The sequence below is a fragment of the Cynocephalus volans genome, chromosome 12 (assembly GCF_027409185.1).
Source record: "Cynocephalus volans isolate mCynVol1 chromosome 12, mCynVol1.pri, whole genome shotgun sequence".
Taxonomy (NCBI): domain Eukaryota; kingdom Metazoa; phylum Chordata; class Mammalia; order Dermoptera; family Cynocephalidae; genus Cynocephalus; species Cynocephalus volans.
The window spans coordinates 56538532-56560822 of NC_084471.1; the positions used below are offsets into that span (position 1 = coordinate 56538532).

The window sequence follows — 22291 nt, forward strand, 5'->3', positions numbered from 1 at the left end:
TTGAATTTTTTTTTTTTTTTTTTTTGTCCTTTTCGTGACCGGCACTCAGCCAGTGAGTGCACCGGCCAGTCCTATATAGGATCCGAACCTGCGGCGGGAGCGTCGCAGCGCTCCCAGCGCCGCACTCTACCAAGTGCGCCACGGGCTCGGCCCATTGTTTTTGTTTTTTAACTAGGGAAAACAGACAAGCAGCTGAATGAGAAAGACAAATCTGACAGAAAACCAGGTTGGGCAACAGAAAAAGGAGGGTTGGAGTGGGGGACAGAAGGAGAGTAAAAGTTCAGTAGTAAGAAATGAGAGACAGAAAAAAAAGAATATTTTATTTTCTAGAAGAGAAAATGATTAGGAGTGAAGGGAGCTCATTCACTGAGTTTGAGAGTTGCAGGGACTTAACAGTTTTCTTAGTCCAACTTTTCCATTTTATAGAAAGGTTAGAGCCATTAATGTACCTTCCCAGGGTCATGATGTCAGGCAGTTACCCTAATCAGAACTTCTCTATGAGCACCCTTGGGAGAAAATGCTATCTTGACACTGTGAACAATTATTTTTCTCCTGAGATGCAACTTGTTTTTTACTTCACGGTAGCTGTGAAGTGTCAATCAGACCAAGTTTCCCTTTTCTCTGGAAGAAACAAACCTTCCTGGGAATCCTGGGGCTCCCTCATTAACCTGCATTCTAGGCAGTATGGGGTGCATTTCTCTTAATCTCATTTCTAGCTCCCTTTCACGCCTTCATCTTTTCCTCCCTTCTTTCAGGTCTTGCATTTAACAGAATTCCATTTAACAGAGAACATTTTTGTCCTCTTGTGTTTTATGGATCCTTGCAAGCTCCCTTAAACCCTTTCTGGAACAAAATCAGCATATTACAAATACCTAATATAACATTTGCCATTCCAAGGAACTTGGCATATTTCATTTGATCCTATAGTCTCACTGGAACCTCTGGAGGAGGGAGGTCAACTATTACTCTGCCACTTTACACTGTCCCACTGGGAGTCTGAGAGCAGTGCTGGGATCAGCATTCACATACTCACCTTTTCAGAATACTTCCTCCTAGGTACGAATTGTTGGTGTACTAACTGACCACTCAGTTCATATTTTAATATCAAAAAAGTATATCAAATTATGCCTAGATTAAATTGAGAAGTACATTTGCAAACCTGTGCCTTTAAGGTACATTTCTTTCAAATTAAAGATATCCCAGGCTGAAAAAAAAAAGCTTAAATACATTTCTCAAGGAATTTCACAAACAGTAGCAGACAGTGTCAACATGGTGAAAATTACTGTTTCACTTTTATTTCCACATGTGCACAAGCAGCATGATAATGTATACTGTCTTCCAGCTGCTCAACTGCCCAAGGCGTTATTTTTATTTGGACAATATTACCTAGAAAGAAAAAAAATGGGGAATAGGGAAAGCAATCAAGTCATTGCTTCAATTTTCCATGAGGATGGGATTGATACGGGTTAAGAGGTCTTTCTCAAACTTCAGGACATGAGCAACCAGAAAATAGGAGGGTAGTTCACAAAGTTTGTGGAAAATTAGAATTAAAAGATAATACGAATCTTTCCAAGAAGTTTTTGAAATACCCTCCTAAGAACATGGCTCAGCAGTAACAGGTGACAGGCGAGCACAACCAGACACCTTTTCAAGCCTGGAAGGTTCCGCCTCAAACCAACGTGGCATCTGCTCTTTCACATCTATGAGGGCTCTTAAAGGTCCCTACATAATTTATGTGGCTCAAGAAGTGAAAGGTGAACTGGCTAAAATGTAAGCGTTTAAATTCAGAAGCAGAGAAGACACCATGCCAGCCTTAGACATACAAAATCTTGTTAAAGATCAGGCCTTCGATGAGGCCCCATAGGTCCTGCCTGTAATCTCCACTGTCTGGGTCCTTTAAGGAGGTGTACCTCTCAGGCCACATGGCCAGCTTTCCATCTTCCTGGTGCACTCATCTCAGCAGAAAACACCGAGGATTCCTCTCTAGAGACTATTACACATAGCTTAGTCCACATGTCAGCTGCTAATATGCAAAACACTCAACCCACTTTTCGCCTGACCTGCTAATCCAGGGCTCCCCACTGCTGTGTGGGGAACCATTCAAGAGTCCAGGCCAACTGAGCCACAGGGTGCTTCTAGACACAGTCCCACTGCTCCCACACTCTGTGAAGCGGTACTCAATACTGGGAAAAACAAAGGCTCCTGGTGCAGGGGAAAGCACTAAAGAAAAAGAAAGCACTGTGTCTTTGTATTTAGAGTGCACCCACTTCAGTATTTATTAGTGAGGGACAGCAGTCTTAGGCAAGCTCACGGGTGTTAATCTAACAAACTATACGTCTCATTAAGAGGCTACTAAAGCCTGTTCATTGGTCTCATGCTAAAGGTCCCTGTACACAGAGAAAGCAAAATGTCAGGATTTTCCTGTCTTAGTCCTAAGGGAGATCAGTCTTTAAAGAGGATATCAAACTATATCCAAATCCAGCATCCCTGCTTTAATTAATCTACCATATGGGGCCCAGATGTCATAGACAAGTTTGATTTGAACTAAGAAATTCATAAAATATAGTACTAAATTCTTTTGAGGCATGGATAATGCAAAATTATCCACATCTAAAAAGAAATGTTCTTGATGGTTTCTAGATTTCCTTTCTTTCAAGTTCTATGGTAGATTATACATAAAATGGTATACATATAGAATTTGTCACCAAGATGGAAGGACTTTTAAAAATCCTCCTCTCTTTCTATGCTGTATGATTCTGGGGCATTGTTATCAACACCATAGCTTTTCTCACTTTATAAAGAATTCTTAGGTCTCTACAACCTGGTCTCAACTTAATTTTTGACCAAGTTATCACTATCCATCACCATGCAACGTCCACTAAAGCCAACATGAGATTCATATGCCAATCAGGGAGCAGATTTTCACTCTTTATTGGTTGTCTTTTCCTCCCTCATCTTTCCTGCTTTCAATCCCCAGCATCTAGAATGTTGCTTGGCAAAATGCAGGCATTCAACCCAGAACTGATGGACTGTAAGCACAACTCTCCATTTATATGGAGCTATCCATCTGAAAAAGCATAGAGAAAACAGAAATATTTAGAATAGCAAACTTGGATTTGAGTCCTTAGGCAAGAGGCATTCTTTTAACTTCAGTTTCATCACCAGTATATGGGAACAATTCTGTATATCTTATCCACTTCACAGAATTGTTGTTCAGATCAAAGTCAATGCCAGATATGAACGGGTTAGCAAATCACAATTCTACAGAATTGTATCAGTGAGAATACTTTTAGCCCAGTTTAAACAGACTTTAAACATTAGTTATACTACATAGCTATAAGTAGAGAAAAAGAAACTAGTTCGCCCATGAACACTGGCTGAATCATGATATTGATGACTCTGGTTCCTTCTACATTTTCCCTCTACTGCTACACTCTACTGGTTCCTCTTGTGTAGCAGCTCCAGGTGTCATATGAGGCCAGATAAAGTGTACAGACAATAAAGAGTCATCTCTTTCAGTGTCTAAAGAAACTTCCAGAAGCCCCTGAGCACATGCCCCCTTGCTGTCTCACTGGCCAAAACTGGGTTCCATAGCCAGGCTTACACCAGTTCCTGATAACTGGAAAGGAACTATCATAACTGAACAAAACTGAGGCCCTTCCAATATAGGGAGAATGTTTACTGGGGAGGTAACCTGCAACCGATGCCACAGTAACGTATAAATTCAAAATATCGCCATTATTATGGTATTACCTGCTCTTCAAGACACTGTTACGTCCCAATTCTGTGCATCCTCCCTACCCAAGCCCAAATAAGTTCATTCTCCTCTGGATTCCTGTTGCCCTTACTGTCCATATTTCTCACGTGGTACTCACTGCACACTGTCGGGCCATTTCTTTTTTAAATAATTTTTTTTTACAAGACTAGTCGTATATGTTCATGGAAGAAAATTCATAAATATGTAACGAAAATAAAAATCACTCCTAGCCTCATCATGATAATATTATTACCATTATATCAGAGATACTATTAATATTTTGGGATATTACCTTCCATACTTTTTTCCTTTTTTCTATTTGTGTGTATTTATTTATGACAGAAGTGTCTATTTTGAGTATAAATGTTCCTGGCTTTCCCAACTAAAGTTTGAATTTACTGAGAGCTGGGGATCTCTGTGCTTTTTTCCACACCTTCCCCCAATCCCCAATAACAGTTACAGGATCTCAAAAGACATTTGCTGATTCATATTTCTGTAGATCACACAAAGAACATTTAAATAATCTGTTCCTTTTCTTTGGAGGATTACAAAGGAAGATTTAATAAAAGCAACATCCCAAGACATGTCCAGATGGTCCTCCTTACCAACACTTACAAGAAAGCTTATTAAACTTTCTGGCAATAAGATATCTAGTAATAGACTGTTTTCTGTAAGTAAATGTTTTTAGGCCAAAAGTAGTATGCAATTTCCCTGATGTTTAGCAATTCCATTTATATTTAAAGCCATTTCTTCACTTAAAGATATGACACCAAACTAGGTTAAATAAATACAATCTTAGGATGCATGATTATCAGATAATCTACTTTATAAAAGATAAATTCACTAAAACTTGTTTAAAGTAGCATTTCTATATACCAAAATCACATTTTCAAAGCACTGAAGTGGCTACTATTTGAAGGAAATAGAGCATAAATATAATAAAATAAATAGTCTTCCACCAATTTGTCTGCTTTTTGTTCTCAGATTTTGCCAACAGGATTGTCCTTAAATTAAGGCACAATTAATTCTATGTGGCATAAGACCCATATGATAAACCTTCCATTGCTCAGATTCTCCATAGGACTTCATGGGCTCGTTTTTATTTAACAAATATTTACTTACTCAACATCTACTATGTGCCAGGCCCTGTGCCAGCCCCTGGGGATTGATTGAATGGTGTGCGAAAATAAAGACACGCGCTGCGCCCATGGTGTTCACAGGTTGGGGGAGAGCCAAAGACACTGCTGAGAGGGTTTATGGGAAATCAAGACTTTTTGTCCTAATAACTATCCCCAGCGACAAAGTATCTGGTTCTCACCATCAACTTTTTGCCTTTCTGTTCTCCATCTTCACTAAATAAACAAGAGCAAACAAGTCTAAACTGAAATGTAAGGAATTTAGATTAAAATAGTTAACTGGGAAAAAGTGGGGGTGGGGTGGGTAAATTGAAAATGCTGGCAGATGTTGTAGAACCTCCCCGGGAAATTTATGAAAATATGCAGAACAACCGGAAAGTCCAGGAGGAAAGGGCCAGGCAGTGGCTGAGATGGTTCCTCAAATTCCCTTTCCCTCTCGTTAACTTATGACAGGTACTATCTTCAAGGTTTCCAGGGAATCTGTAGTCTACAGACATTTATTGAGCACATGGAGGGGTTTATGCTCAGACTTTAGAAGAATCAGAGATTATATAGCACTAAAGGGCAACATAAGCTTGAAATAATAATATAGGGGAACAGACAAAAAATATAAATAAAGAGTTGTTGCAAAGTGGTTCATACATGTAGCAAAAAATAGAACAGTAGAGAGTTCCATGAGGTCAGAGGAAGGACTCTAAGTGGGTCAGTGCATATTCCAAGTAATTAACGGAAGTGGTGGGATAGCTGCTGGTATTTTAGGATGGGTGGAATGGAAGCAGGAAGAGAGATGCGGGGAAGCCACTCCCAGCAGGTGGAATGGCCTTGGGGGCCAATCCAATGGAACAGACTCAAAAGCGGCTGGCAATATGGGAGTAGACACAGCCCAGTCAGGAGGTCAGACCCAGGTTTACTGACTTGAGAGGCATGGGGCCAGCTGAAGCAGTATAATGGCTGGGCTCTGAGAGCTAATGTGCCTTGCCAAGCACACAGCTTCCATGTGGGCAAAAACTAACTGACATAAATAGAAAGCAACTCTTCCCTGTCTTTTCAGGTTAAAATTTCTACTCTCACGAGAATTATATATTAAGACAGAGAGTCAATATTGCCACGGGCTTTGGACACAACTTCTCTACCTGAAGCTTTACTTTTGCCTAAAGATTTATTTTAAAGTGGCAATGAGGGGCTTTTTCCTTGGGTACCTTCCCACACATGCCAGAATTACTTATATTTATAGTAGGTGGCTTGTCCTTTTTATTAACATGGCTGTGACACTGTTGATTTCAATTTTATCCTATGCAACGCTAAGAACAGCTATGAATTACGACTGGTTCACTTAAAGTTGCAAGAATTCTTCATCAAACTTGGGACTAGTTATTAAAGTTGTATAAGCTCTGTGGCTTTCCTCACGTTAGAGTCAAGCCCTAACTACTCAATTTTTTGTTCTAAATGGCTTAGTTTTACTGTACTTGTGCATCTTTTAAAAAATAGAAGAAAAAGATGGCTCTTTTAACATAGTCCTATAAATAGTCCCAAAATATGGCAGAACATTATTTTTCCTATATCTTCTAAATTACACTGACTAGACAGGATGTTTTCAATTTTCAATACTGATTAACTAGGTTTGTGTTGGGTTTTTTGTTTTGTTTTGGTATGCTTCTAATTCCAACGAGGGATCTAAGTTCACAGACATTGATATGTCCCCATGTCCCCAATCTACTGAATGAAAGGCGGTTTTCTTTTCCCCGCCCCTTACACTTCCCTACCACTTTTAACCTAGGTGTATTATCCCTTGTGAATTTTTTGAGTGCCAAGGAATGAACCCCTCTTAAAAAATATGGTCTCCCAAGAATGGCAAAACTACCATCCTGTTTGCAAGTAAGCATGCGTCTTTCTAGCAATAACACAGGCACATGGTTGATTGTCCACTGCAGGCTCACATCAGAATGGAGGAGAAAATGCAAAAGGACACAAGGAAATGAGCAGAGGCAAAGAAAGCAGGCTGTTTTCCCCTGTGTACACAAGAGAGCATGGTGCGCATGCAATCTTGAACACCAATGGTAAAATCAAGTTCCTTGGGCCTTCTGCTGACTAGTACACTATTAAAATTCATCAGCGTTTTAGGACCCTATGAAGATATTTCAAGGACTTTGGAACACAACCCAAAAGATTCTTTAAGAAAATTTAAAAAATGTATTTACACGTTATTTTTTATTAAAAATAATTCATTAACTCTTTAAAAGAATTTGTGATAAATATTTCTTGGCATGACCACCATGTATACCAGCCAAAGATTGAAATGTAATTTCAGTTTGTATAAGGTCTGTTGGAAAATACTCATATCTACATATTGTAATTCTTTGGATGGCCTTTTTGCAAGTTTAAAGTAACTTTAGAAGATCTAAAGGCAAGTCTCAAAACTATATATGCTTAGACTTGCTCATGTGTCTGACCTTACACAGTTGGCTGTTCTCAGACTCAGGATCTAAGAAGTTTTCTTAACATTTGCTAGTACTTGTGCCCAGTGCTTTCAGTTAAATCTCATATGAACAGGTAGAGATTTATCCAAACTCCGGACTGACAACACTCAACACATTTAATAATCTGGCCTCCTCTTAATTTTCAGGCCTACCCCTACATTGTTCTATGTATACCCTAAACTCCAGGCAAACTGGACCCCTTGATCAGCACTTTCCAGACCTCATTCATTTGCCTATGCCCTTCCTCCCTCCTAGAGCACACTCTCCGTGTTCGCTGAAGATCCCACCCACCTTATTCTAAGGCACAACTCAAATGTCTGCTACTCTGTAAAATATTTCTTCACCTAGAGCCTTCCCCGATAAAGTACAATCTCTATTTTTCAGAAGACTTACAGCATTTTGGTCTTATTCATCTTGATAAGACCCATAGTGCTTGGCATCGTGTCTTGTCTAAGATAGAGATAATAATATCTACTAAATGAGTAATTCTGGTGATTTAAGCAGAAAATCTCTGGATATGTCTCGTTCATGGCATTAACACAGCACTTTGTCCATATGCAGTAGTGGCATTCAATAAATATTTGTTAAAGGAAGAAAAGAGAAAAAAAATTCAACTAATTTACCTTTTAACTGCAGAATGAAAGAAAATGTACTCAAACAGAAGAAGTGTCAATAGTTACTTACATGAGAAAAAAATGGTTTACCAATTGATCAATGGTATTTTGGCTATTATCTTCTTTTGCTCAAAATAAAGGTAATTTTAATGGATTTTAAAGATGTAGAAACTGAGGCACAGAGAGGAAGAAAAACAGGGAAGGACCACTGGTTCGATTTCAAGTGTATTTCTCTACTGTACTCTATTGCTTCTTGCCCATTACCGATGGATTTTTGAGTCAACCCAGACACAGTACAAATGTGAATCATCTGCCCAAAACTACAAAAATAAAACTACCCACATTACTTCATTATTGATGAAGAAACACATTGTAACAATTAAATAAAAGATTTCTTTTGCAAGACTGGGTTCTTTCTCACTTAAAAAACAAAAGGTGGGAGGGCGGAGACACAATGGCTACACAAATGAATGGGTATTATGCAGATAGAATTATAAATCAATCCATTAGCAACTCATTATCAGCAAGAGGCATGCAAGTATAAACAAAAATAGTTTTATAAAGAGAAGCAAATCAGACATTTATGGAAAAATTCATCTGGCTATATTCATCTTCTAATGTAAAAAATGGCATTATAATAATAACTAAAAGTGTGTATTAGTCTAGTGCCATAGACAGCTTTTTCACTGGTGACACTCTTGACACTGAAATTTTTTCCCTCTGGTCCCAGAGAATAAGATCATCTTTTCCCTTAATGCAAGCCCAAACAATTCACTTAGTCACTCTCAACAAAAGTGAGGTGCATTTTGTTTCTTTCTTCAGAGACAAAAAATTGATGTAACCTATTTCTACCTATTAATCGGAGATACTTGTTCTTCCAGCACTGTCTGCATTCACAACTAAAATGAGAAAAATGACACCGAACATTTATAGAGCCCTTCTGAACAGAAGGGCCAAGAGTCTCACAATTTGCATTTTGGGTGTATTATTGCCATCTTTTATAGTTTCTATGCTTTGTCATCCCAACTTAGAGTAGCACTTCTTTTTTTCCCTCAAGCACTTTAGATATTTAAAATTTCTCTGTGATAAAAGAAAAAAAAATGATTTGAGTAAAAAGAGGTGATCTCAGGGCTCCCTCTTAAATGTTAGGATTTTCTGTTATTATTCTGTGGAAACAATATGAAGTGAACATCAATAATTCTAATGGAAATTCATTACTATTACTAAATTAATCTTTTTAGTTTCCTCTGGAAAGGCTTTTAATGCTATTGGAAATGGACCAAATACAGTTCACCTGTTACACAGTGCCATAATTATTGGAAATCTAGAATATTATCATTCCATACAGCATTACTCATCAAAACATAGCTTTTAAAAAATCTTACGTGGGAGCATTAAAAACATCATAGTGTCCAAACCCCACCCTGGGCCAATTATATCAGAATCCCTGAGAATGGAGCCCCGGTACTGTTATATTGTAAAATCTTCCCAGGTGATTCTCACTTGCAGCTAAAGATGAGGAACACTGAGGTACTGTCATAAAGATCAGAGTGTTTTACTTTAAAATTTTATTTAAAGAGAATTAAACATTCTAACTCACTAAATTCTTATAACAACCTTATAAGGTAGATCCTAATTTCATTCACATTTGACAGATGAGGAAACCGAGGCAGACACTTGGGCCATTTGCCAAAGGCCCCAGCAACAATGAATGACAGAACCAGAATTTGCATCTGGCTCCAGATTCCAGGCTCTTGGCTGCATTGCTGGCCTGATTCTTTCAGAGACAATTCACCCATAACAAAATGCACAGACCTGAAGTGTTTGGTTCAAAGAGTTTTGACAGTTGTATACATCCAGGGAAACAACACCCAAAACAAGATTGAGAACCTTATCATGGTTTCGAGATTCATCCCTGTGGTTGCTGAGTAGTGTTCTCTCTCTTTCTCTCTCAGCTGAGAAGCAGGTCATGGTGGCATGGATATACCAAAATGTGTTAATCCAGACACCTGCTGATGAACGTTTGAGTTGTTTCCCCTTGTTTGGCTATTATGAATAAGGTTACTATGGATATTCTTGTTCAAGTCTTTTTGAGGATATGTGTTTTCATTTCTCTTGGTTAAATGCATAGGAGGTAGGTATATATTTAGCTTTACAAGAAACTACTAGACTATCTTCCAAAGTGGTTGTACCATTGTACACGCCCATCTGCAACACTTATCCCGGAGTGCCTTTTAGGAAGAGCATGCTGCAATTTTCATAGCACATTCATCCAGAAGAAGTTGAAGTTTGGAATTTGACAATGACTATTTTACTGAAAGAAGAAAAGACAACCTAAAAACAATCATCACCAATAACAAAACAGGTATTTGTCCTATAGTAGCATTTCCTGAGTGGGCACTTGAAAACACTGGTTCTGCAAGGCAGACAAAACGAATGGGCAAAAAACATTCTACATTCAGCATACCCCTCACTTGAAGATTCACACTGCATTCCAGCATATTGAATACACGTTGGCTCAGAGAAGTCCTATAGTGAAGAATCAATAAGAAAATCATGAACTGACGAATCATGTTTAACCTGGCTGTTCTCGAGGGTTTCCAGTTCTCCAAAATAAGAAATACAAATTCATTGTAGTGTTACCAACGTTATAGCATTTGGGAGACTCAGTTGAAAGCCATTGCCTCTGTTTAAGGAGATTAAACATGAGTGTACGAAGGAGACAGTATTTTATATGGGTTCTACTGGGCAGTAAGGTTTTAGGCTTGTGGAAATGAATGGAGAAAGCAGGAGAAAGGTTCTCATTCTAGGCTAAAGATAGAGTGCAAATTAAAGAATAAAATAAGAAGTGTAAAAAGCATAAATAAAAATTTTGCCAAATGGAATGGGTTAAGAAAGAATGGGGTCTGTCGTGTGGAACATGCACCTTCCAGTGTTAAGCATGAGGATGCTATTGCTATCTGTTGACTGAGGGGACTGATGGTCGGCAACAGTGTAAAGGTAATGATTTGGTCAGTCAATAAATATTTACCAAATACTTAATCTGGGCCAGCCAGGGACTGCACCAGTCTCCAGACATCTAATGATGATCTGACAGAAACAGCATCTGCCCTAGTGAAATTTGCAGTGCAGTAGGGGTATGCAGATACTTACCAAGAGCAAGTCCTAGGACTCTAGAATAGGAATGGATGACCACCCAAAGCCTCCCAAGTCATGGAAGCAGTGTCAATTTAATTCCAGAATTTCAGAAGAAAATACTGACAGAGATATACAAATGAAAAATGCATGTATACGGTAGTTGACCCCTCATTACTTATATAATGCATTGCAGGGAGGAAGTGTTGAGATGAGAAATTTCAGGTATTGGAAAAAAAATCCAGGTAGAGATCCTTGGGAAACACAGTGAAGTTCTAGATAAAAAGTCTGGATGTACCAATATACAATATGACAAATGGAGTAATTTTAGTATTACTGACAACTCATATTTAAACAAGAAACCATAATATTGTGAGACTCTGTAAACAAAGAGACATAATGGGGGAGGGAAGGAATGAGTTGTTGATCAAAGGGTACAAAAGTTCAAGTAGACATGAGGAATAGGTTTTGAGGTCTATTGCACAGCAGGGTGACTAGAGTCAATAATAATGTGTTGTATACTTTAAAATAACTAAGAAAGTGTATATTTAAATCCTAAATCAATTTTGAGTTGATTTTGATATATGGTGAGAGGTATGGGTCTAGTTTCATTCTCCTGCATATGGATATCCAGTTATCCCAGCACCATTTGCTGAAGGGGCAGTCCCTTCCCCAGTGAATAGGCTTGGTGCCTTTGTCAAAGATCAGATGGCAGTAAGTGTGTGGGTTGATTTCTGGATTCTCTATTCTATTCCATTGATCAGTGTGTCTGTTTTTATGCCAGTACCATACTGTTTTGGTTATTATAGCTTTGTAGTATAGCTTAAAGTCGGGTAGTGTTATGCCTCCAGCTTTATTTTTTTTTCCTCAGCATTGCTTTGGATACGCGTGGTCTTTTATTATTCCATATAAATGTCTGGATAGTTCTTTCCATTTCTGAGAAAAATGTCTTCGGAATTTTGATGGGGACTGCATTGAATTTGTATATCACTTTGGGTAGTATGAACATTTTCACTCTGTTGATTCTTCCAATCCAAGAGCATGGGATATCTTTCCATCTTCTTGTATCCTCTCTAATTTCTCTCAGCAGTGGTTTGTAGTTCTCATTATAGAGATTTTTCACATCCTTGGTTAACTCAATTCCTAAGTACTTAATTTTTTTGGTGGCTATTGTAAATGGATAGGCTTTCTTGATTTCTCGTTCTGCATGTTCACTGTTGGAGAAAAGAAATGCTACTGATTTTTGTGTGTTGATTTTGTATCCTGCTACTGTGCTGAAATCATTTATCAATTCCAAGAGTTTTTTTGTAGAGGTTTTAGGCTGTTCGATATATAGGATCATGTCATCTGCAAAAATTTACACACTGAAACAATAAAACTTCTTAAAGAAAACATAGGAGAAACACTTCAGGAAATAGGACTGGACACAGACTTCATGAATACGACCCCAAAAGCACAGGCAGCCAAAGGAAAAATAAACAAATGGGATTATATCAAACTCAAAAGCTTCTGCACAGCAAAAGAGACAATTAACAGAGTTAAAAGACAACCAACAGAGTGGGAGAAAATATTTGCAAAATATACATCTGACAAAGGATTAATATCCAGAATATATAAGGAACTCAAACAACTTTACAAGAAAAAAACAAGCAACCCAATTAAAAAATGGGCAAAAGAGCTAAGTAGGCATTTCTCTAAGGAAGATATGCAAATGGCCAACAGACATATGAAAAAATGCTCGACATCACTCAGCATCCAGGAAATGCAAATCAAAACCACATTGAGATACCATCTAACCCCAGTTAGGATGGCTAAAATCCAAAAGACTCTGAACGATAAATGCTGGCGAGGTTGCGGAGAAAAAGGAACTCTCATACATTGTTGGTGGGACTGCAAAATGGTGCAGCCTCTATGGAAAATGGTATGGAGGTTCCTCAAACAATTGCAGATAGATCTACCATATGACCCAGCTATCCCACTGCTGCGAATATACCCAGAGGAATGGAAATCATCAAGTCAAAGGTATACCTGTTCCCCAATGTTCATCGCAGCACTCTTTACAATAGCCAAGAGTTGGAACCAGCCCAAATGTCCATCTTCGGATGAGTGGATACGGAAAATGTGGTACATCTACACAATGGAATACTACTCAGCTATAAAAACGAATGAAATACTGCCATTTGCAACAACATGGATGGACCTTGAGAGAATTATATTAAGTGAAACAAGTCAGGCACAGAAAGAGAAATACCACATGTTCTCACTTATTGGTGGGAGCTAAAAATTAATATATAAATTCACACACACACACACACACACACACACACACAAAAAAAAAAACCGGGGGGGGGGGAAGAAGATATAACAACCACAATTACTTGAAGTTGATACGACAAGCAAACAGAAAGGACACTGTTGGGGGGGAGGGAAGAGAGGGAGGAGGGAGGGAGGTTTTGGTAAAGGGCAACAATAATCAACCACAATGTATATCGACAAAATAAAAGTTAAAAAAAAAAAAAAAAAAGAACTGATGTGAGGAACAGTGAGGAGCATTGTGGATGCTCAATAAATGTTTGTATTCTTAAAAATAAATAAATAAATAAAATAAAATAAAATAAAAAAACTGAGAGGGGCTGGAGGTTAGCTCAGAATTAGTTACAGCATGGTGTTATAACACCAAGGACAAGGGTTCAGATCCTCATACTGGCCAGCTGCGAAAAAAAATAAAAAATAAAAAATAAAAATAACTAAGAGAGTCTCCCATAAAAAAATAAGTAATATTGCACACAGGTATTGATATTCAACTCTGTACACCACAGATATGTACAACCAACTATTTTTCAATTAAAAAAAGATAGGTAAGCAAGGTGATGATGGATATGTGAATTAGCTTGATTTAACTATTCCATATTGTATACATAGGTATATCAAAACGTCTTATTGTACTCTATAAATGTATAGTTATGATTTGTCATCAAAAATAATATTAATAATAAAAACAAACACAAGAGAGACATAAGCTCTACCCAGAAAGAAGGTAGAGTGCAGACTCGGGAGGTGGACAAAGTTGGTCTGAATGTCAATCGGACCACTGGCAAGCTGGGTGACCTTGGCCAAGGAACTTACCCTCTCTGCACCTCAATTTCCTCATTTGTAAAACTGGGGTGATGGCTGTATTCACATCCCCCACAGAAACGTTATAAAGATTGCATGAGATAGAATAGCACAGTGCCCAATACATAGTTCAGGCTTAGCAATTACTAGCTGTTATTATTTATATTGAAAAAGGCACAATTGCTTGCAGATAAGATATTAAATCAGAAGGGTAATTTTGGAACATCCAAAAAGTTTATATAATTGATGGTGTGAGGAAGAAGAAATCAAAATCCTTAAACCATGGGTACAATATCAAAGTACTGCAAATACACATTACCCAATAATTTTTAGAACATGAAATAAAATTGTAGGTTTGGAGAAAAGTATGAAAGGGAAATTCTCTTGAAAATTCAGCCAACTTGAGGTCCTCCTGGGTCAAAACTGATTTTTCACTTGCCACAAGGCACCATCTTATTGGTGCATGAAGTATTTCCTACAAAAAATTATTCTCACTCCTTTCCTTTTTGCCTCCCTTAACTTTCCTTTTCTTCCTTGCTGGGATTTCTGCTTTTATACTAATATGTTGATGACTGTGAAAATTAAGTAACAGTAAATGTTAGCACTTTCCTCAGTTTATCTTTGCTGTAGCACCCTCCCAGAACATTTGAATTCTAGGATGCTGAAAGTGGTATGATGATTGTCACTTACAAATTTTAATTTCTGCACTACAGGTATATCCTAACTGATATACCTAAAACTGATATACCTAACTGATAACTAAAACATAATTTTAATAATGCAGTTTTTTAATATATGCAAATATTAACAATTTTGTCTTCCTCTAATTTAACTTAAAACCTTCATCAAAATTAAGGTGCTATACATTTCTTTTATTTTTCCAAATGACCATAAAATGGAAAGGCCTAGCATTCATCTGCCCTGATGAGAAACGAAGTCACTGGTGTGGAAAGCGAATAGTTCGTAATAAAGAAGGAGTTGTGTCAGCAACAGATCCACCTTAAATATAAATGTTGGCATGATTTACATCTAAAGCAGCATATATTTGATTCTAGGCAAGAGAAGGTGGGCCACTTATTCTGAAAGAACATCTGCTGCTAAATCAGGATCTAGGCAACAGATCATACCCACTTTATATCATCTGTTCTTTTAAGCATTATGGACACACAGGATAACATCAAATGCAGTGACAGTCACCCCTCATGTACCATGCCAAAATGACACCACTTAAGAGCTATAAATAGCCTTCAACCAGATGGCATGGCTTGGCTCATATTGTGATCTCATTTTTTAAAAAACAACAATTTTTAATTAATTCATTCCTTAATTCAATCATTCATTTGGCAAATACATATTGCCTCAATACTATGTGCCAGACACTGACAAGATAGTGCCTAAAGGGGAGAACTGTCTTGGAGACACTCATGCATTTTATAGTTTCCTGTCCTCAATCAGGCTGGTTCTCAAGGACCAAGCCACAATGCAACCAAGTATAACCCCCAGGAGGATGATCCGTCTGGGAGTTCCCCAAACTGCTCCCTCTTCAATCTGCAGTAAAAGCTGGCATCACCAAAAGAATAAAGTCGGGGAAGCCCCTAGTCATTTAAGCACTAAAGTACACTAAGGTATGAATTTGCTCAGTCCTGCATTCACTTTATTGTCAAAATGATTACAAATATTCTTTTTGAAAAATCATACCATAAATCAGGTATTGGAGTATTTTTTAAAAAAAATCCTTCTGCTTTTCTAAAGAATTGTTCATGTAATGTCTATATTAGATGATCTACTAAAATATAGAATCAGGGAAGGCAGTATAATCACAAAAAGCAACTGGAGAATATGTTTGCGATCTGCTTCATCCTCAGAGTGGGGGGTGCTTTGTAGAATCCCAACTCATCTGTAACTCAGACCGAAAGAAAGACGACATCTACTTTCTCAAAGGCTCAATTGAAGAGTCCAATAAATTGAAGAACCTCAAAAGTGAAATTAATGTGGCTGCGAACATCTGAAGACAAAGGTTTTGTAGAGCTCACACTTTGTCACATATCAAATTGTTTATCGCATGTGGTTAGTGTTCAAGTTACCAACTGATTAATTGAGTTCCTAAAGAGCCAGTGGTACAATCGGTAACCTTGTCTCAAGTGACTTCCTGCTGAAATTAACAAATCTTTGACAGCCACCATGTACACTTCTTATATAAAATTAAGAAGTTCATAGGAGACTGTTATCAAAGTGTCTTACTTAGTCTAATAGGAGAGGAAATTATCTTGATTATATTATGCAACCCAGGAATCTCAAAATGGGCATTTGGAGGTAGATAATTTTGATTAGAGAGACAAAATAAGGCTAGCTATTAAACACCATCTTAATTAGGTACCGAAGTAGTTATAATCTTAAACTTTTCTTTCCCTTATACAAAATCATGTGAAATTTCTTTGATATGACTGGTTAAAAAAATTAAGAGAGATATATTTCATTATCCTAATCACCCCTGAAATAAAACAACACCAAGTTAAAATACTACAGTAGGAACAAAATATTTAGAAGAATCTATTAAATGATGTTGTAAGTATGGAAGAATATACAATAACACGGATAAGATCTATCTGTCAACCTACCTACCTACCAACCTACCTTTCTATCTAGAAAGTATGTTACCTAAAAATTGGCGCAGTTTGATCCCATTTTAGGACTTATATAGGCACAGATAAAAAAGACTGGCAGGGTATTAAAAATACTAATGGTGTTTACCTCTGAGTGATAGGATTAGCATTTTATTTTATGGGTTGGCTAGTATATAATTTTAGACTTTGGTAATTGAGTAGGAAAGGTGACACAATTCTTTTCCTTTGTGCCACCAGTGAGTCCTCAGGAAAGGTAGCTGCTAACGCAGCGCAGATGTCTTAGGGAGGATGCCACCAAATGTTCTGCTATTATCCAATTACCCTGTGGTTTACCCTGGTTGACCTGCTTCCTAAATAGGATCTCACTGAGGTCTAGTCCCATAGTCCAGAGCAAAGGCTAACCTCAATAACATAAATGATTGGAGTAGATACAGACAGAATAGAACAGAGTAAGTTCTTGATTTTCATATATGTCTTCAGCGAAGTATGGATCAAAGTGGCAAGTTTTGAGGCATCTCCCCCCTTGTAGTAATCGAACAGATCTACTCTCACGGTTGACCACAAGTTCGTTCGTTCGTTCATTCATTCATTCATTCATCAAGCACTGACTGAGTCCCTCCTCTGTACCAGGCTCTGCACCTGGGCATGTAAAAAAGAAATGACACCGTTTCTTACCTCAAAGAGATCACAGTTTACTGGGAGAGACAAACAGATGCCTACCATGCAACACATGCCCAGGGTATTACAGACGTACAGACAAGGAGCACTTAATCTAACTTGGTTGACTTCAAGCATTCTGGTGTCACTAAGAGCTAAAAGAAAAGTAGGTTGAGGTAGGATCATGAAAGCCTAGGCTACTTCCGTAAAGAACTAAGACTTTAATTGTGTGGATAATGGTGAGTATTTGAAAGGTTTTACTTGCAAAGTAACTTGCTGCATAAAGAGAAACTTCATTCACTCCAGGGCATCCTTAATGCAAAAATAGTTTGTAATCTGTAGATGCTATTGGAATGCTTATTGTTTACTACTATCCCACTTTACATCTGGGCATTTGCTTTGGAATGATGAACAGGATATTCCCAGTTGAGTTAAAGTTCCTGTTCACAAATTCCTTAGACTAGATTAGATTAGAAATGAAATTCCTTAGATTAGAAATAATTGAATCTTGATTTCATCTACAGTAAACAGTGGATGCACAGTTGTCACTGCCAAGGAAATCTAAGAGGAAACTAGGATATTTTCAAGCAAGTTGGAAAGAGTCTATCATAATCAAAAAAGTATTTCTCTTAGAAAGACCTATAAAAATCAATTCAGATATTCAGGAAAGCATCGCTCCCTTTGAAAGTGATATGTAATGTAAGAACTCAGGTTATTCTAGGAATAACCTGTGCAAAGGCCCGGGAAGGGGACATGGGCTGGTGCCTTCAAGGAACAAAGGGATGCTCGGAGAGAGGAGATTAGCTAGAGATGGGACTAGCGATATGGGCAGGGGCCTGCTCATCCATGGCCTGTGGTCATATTATGGATTTATGCTATAGTCAATAAAAGAGGCTTTGAAGAGTTTTGACCTGAGAGTTCCAAGTCAGCTGGCTGCACAGTGAACAATGGATTGGAGGAGAACCAGAACAAACGCAGTCAGAAGGCTACGGCAGCACTCAGGCGAAAACTGGTGCTGCCTGGCATTAGGATGATTGTGACAGGGAGGGAGAGAACTGAATAGATTCCAGAGTTAAAGCTGGCAGGCTGTGGCCATGGAGTGGTAATGGTGATAAGCCAGGAAGGCATCAAAGAAAACTCCCAGATTTCGGGCTTGCCCAACCATATGGGTGGGCCACCATTCACTGAGACAAGCAGGAAGTTCAAGTGGGGAACGAAAAAGCACCTGTTTAGTTTTGTACATGTTTAACTGGAGGCACTTTTGAGACATCAACAGATGACATGTCAAGTAGGTAGCTTATATATAACATATATCATTTAATATGTAATAAATATATATTCTCCATATTAGAGACCCTTTTTATTTTCTCCCTAGTGCTGCTCTTTTCCCCAGTGTTTTTCCCAATTTTAGTCAATGAACCTACATTCTTGGTTATTCACTCCCAAACCAAGATATCATCCATAATTCCTCTTTCTCACACCTCCGCATAAACCATCAGCAGGTCTTACCAGCCTTACCTTCAAAATATGTCCTGAATCCACCTTCTCACCACTTTCCTCACCAACGCTTGCCTTAACTTCCACCTATCCACCTCTTCACTATGGTCCCCTTCTCATTGCCCCCTACAGTCTATTCACACAGGAGCCAAAGTAAGATTTTAAAAACGTTAATCAAAGCACGTTCCTCCTTTCCAACAGCCTTCTCATGTCTTCTCATTACTCTTAGATCAAAGTCTGAAGTACACTGTTTACCATGGCCTCCCAGGTAGTAGGACAACTGGCCTTTACCTTTCATCCTTAACTGAGGAGTGACACCTCATCTCCCCAGCTCACTTCTCTCTAATCACAAAGGCTGTCTTGCTGCTCCATGGACACCTCAGAATGGTTTCAGCCTTTGAAACTTTGCCTTGGAACATTCTACCACCACAGTCGTGCATAGTTTGTTCCTTCATTTCATTCAGATTTCCATCCAAAAATTACTTCCTCAGAGGCTCAAAAATGCCCATGAAGACCACAATGAAATATTATTTTATACTCGTTAGACAGGCAAAAATTAAGATGTCTTATAATTCCAAGCACTGATAAAAAGTGGATCAACTGGAACTCTTAGTCACTTGTGGGTGTGAACTGGTACCACCCCTTTGGAAAACAATTTGGTAACATCATAGGAAGTTGAACATTAATATCCCCTATGACCCAGCAATTCTATTCCCAGGAATAGGCCTTTGAGAAACTCCTGGCCATGAACATCAACGGGCAAACACAAAAACATTCAGAAGCACTGCTCAAACAGCACAAAGTTGGAAACAATCCAAATATCTATCAACAGGTCAATGAAGCAGTTGATTTTGCACATTCACCCAAGAGAATATAATTCATCCGTTAAAATGAATGAACTACAGCTACACATAACAACGTGGAATAATGACACCATTTTTACAAATTAAAAAAATATATCCATAAGTGATAAACCCTTTTTTATAAAAGACAGAAGAGAGGAAAAGATTTAGGAAGTAGCTGGTTCAAAAGACAGGCAGGTAGATGGGATGGAGCAGAGCAGAAGAAGGCACGACAGAATTGGTAATGCTTGAGTTCTTAGATCAGGTGGCTGGCTCACAGGTACTACGTTGTTATGCTTTATAATTTACAAACATCTCAAGTCCTCCTTTCCAAGATGACAAAGAAAAGAAGGAACAACAGTCATTCCAAAAAGGGCCGCGGCCATGGGCAGCCTATTCACTGCACGAACTGTGCTCAATGTGTGCCCAAGGACAAGGCCATTAAGAAGTTCGTCACTCAAAACATAGTAGAGACTGCAGCCATCAGGGACATTTCCAAAGCGAGTGTCTTCGATGCCTATGTGCTTCCCAAGCTGTACGTGAAGCTAAATTCCTGTGTGAGTTGTGCCATTCACAGCAAGGTTGTCAGGAATTGATCTGGTGAAGCCGGGAAGGACTGAACACCCCCACCACGATTTAGACCTGCAGGTGCTGCCCCACAACCTCCACCGAAGCCCATGTAAGGAGGTGAATTCGTAAGGACTGAAGAAAACTATTCACTGGAAAAAAATAAAATGGAAATCATACTAAAATAATAATAATAATAATAATAATAGTAATAATTTACAAACATGTTAGCATGTATAAATTAACTGTTAAGTAAGAAAAGTGAAAATAAAAAGTAATAGCTGAAACAAGATGAAGGAAAAAAGCAACTATTTTAGGTCACTTTTTAGCTACTTTTTCCCTGAATATATATAAAGTAGCTATTATGCCTCTTCTCTGGGCTTGATTTTTCATCATAGTACACATCACTCCCAAAAGTACCTATGCATGTGTATACACACTCCCCTCCCCTGGACCCTTGCTCCCACACTCACACGTTCATTTGCTTGTTTAAGTTTCTCCCACTAGAATGTGAACTGCATGACTGTAGAATCTTTGGCATTTTTGTCCATGACAGTATCCCTAGGAGAAGAGTTCCTAATAAATACAATAAAAACCTATGGAATAAAGGAACAAATGGATGGACAAATGGCCTGACAGCACAAGCAAAGCAATAAAGCACAGAAAGTTTAGAGCATGGACTCAGGAAGTCAGACACTCTGGGTTCAAACCCAGGCTCTAATCTAATTCTTAGCCGGGTGATCTTGAGTGGGTTGCTTAACCTCACTGGGTCTCAGTTTCCTCATCTATAAAACAGGGCCAGGCTAACAGCCAAGACATGGAATCAACCTAAATGGCCACTGGCAGACAACCGGATAAGGAAAATGTGGTACACATACACAGTGGAATTCTACTCAGCCATAAAAAGGAATGAAGTTCTGCCATTCGCAGCAGCATGGATGAGCTTGGAGAAAATTATGTAAAGTGAAATAAGCCAGGCACAGAAGGAGAAATACTGCATGTCCTCACTTGTAAGTGCGAGCTTAGAAAAGGAAGAAAGGAAGGAAGGAAGGAAAAAGAAAGAAAAAGAAACAACAATCACAATAATGTGTTGAACTTTCATAAGGAGAGAACAGAGCTGTGGTTATTAGAGGTGGGAAAGGGGAGGGGAGCTAGTGAGAAGTCGGTTAACATGAGGAACGTGAGGAATGATTATGTTTTTTAAGGATGAATATGCTAATTATCCTGATTTGATCATCACACATTTCTCACGGGTATTGACAGTCAACTCTGTACATCATAAGTAAGTTTAATCGATTATTTTTCCATAAAAAAAATAAAAATAAAACAGGGCAATGGAGTGGTTGTGATAATTAAAGAAAGAGAATTTAGCACTCTGTCCAGCCCAATATTATTATTATTATTCAATAACAACACAATTTCCCCATAAAACATGTCCTTTCTTGGTGTCCATGAGCAATGCAAATTCTTTAGGCAGGTTTTTCTATGACTGATTTACTCCACACCCAATTTTAAAACATGGACAAATCTGGAATCCTATAGTTACTTCTGCAGTTTGGTCATACTAAAGAGATGTGCCAGGGAAATCTTGTAACCACCAAACTTCCAATGAGGATGGTACAGTATTGTCTTGCATCTGCCCTACCCACCAGCTTAGAAGATCAGCAAGATGAGAACAGTAAAAAATAGCACCCGTTGTTTAGTGAGGGCTTTCTGCAAGATAAACACAGACATAGCATCTTGTTAATTCCTCACAGCTAGCTTGGGAAGTCGGTATATATAAGAAATCCAGAAAGCAGGCTTATTGGAAACTGAAACTTAGGGCCTGAGTAGGTTTTGTAATGGAGACTATATTGAAATAGTAATCAACA

At 38.3% G+C, this 22291-nt stretch overlaps 2 protein-coding genes across 3 annotated transcripts in view; one reads left to right on the plus strand and one right to left on the minus strand.

Moving 5' to 3' along the window:
* The window catches only part of SRGAP1 (SLIT-ROBO Rho GTPase activating protein 1), a 252050-nt gene that overhangs the window by 170358 nt on the left and 59401 nt on the right, over positions 1 to 22291 (minus strand). The gene's annotated exons all lie outside the window — the stretch shown is intronic.
* Positions 20189 to 20536, plus strand: LOC134361118 (small ribosomal subunit protein eS26-like). The gene is given in 1 exon segment (XM_063076057.1): positions 20189 to 20536. A coding segment is annotated over 1 exon segment (348 nt).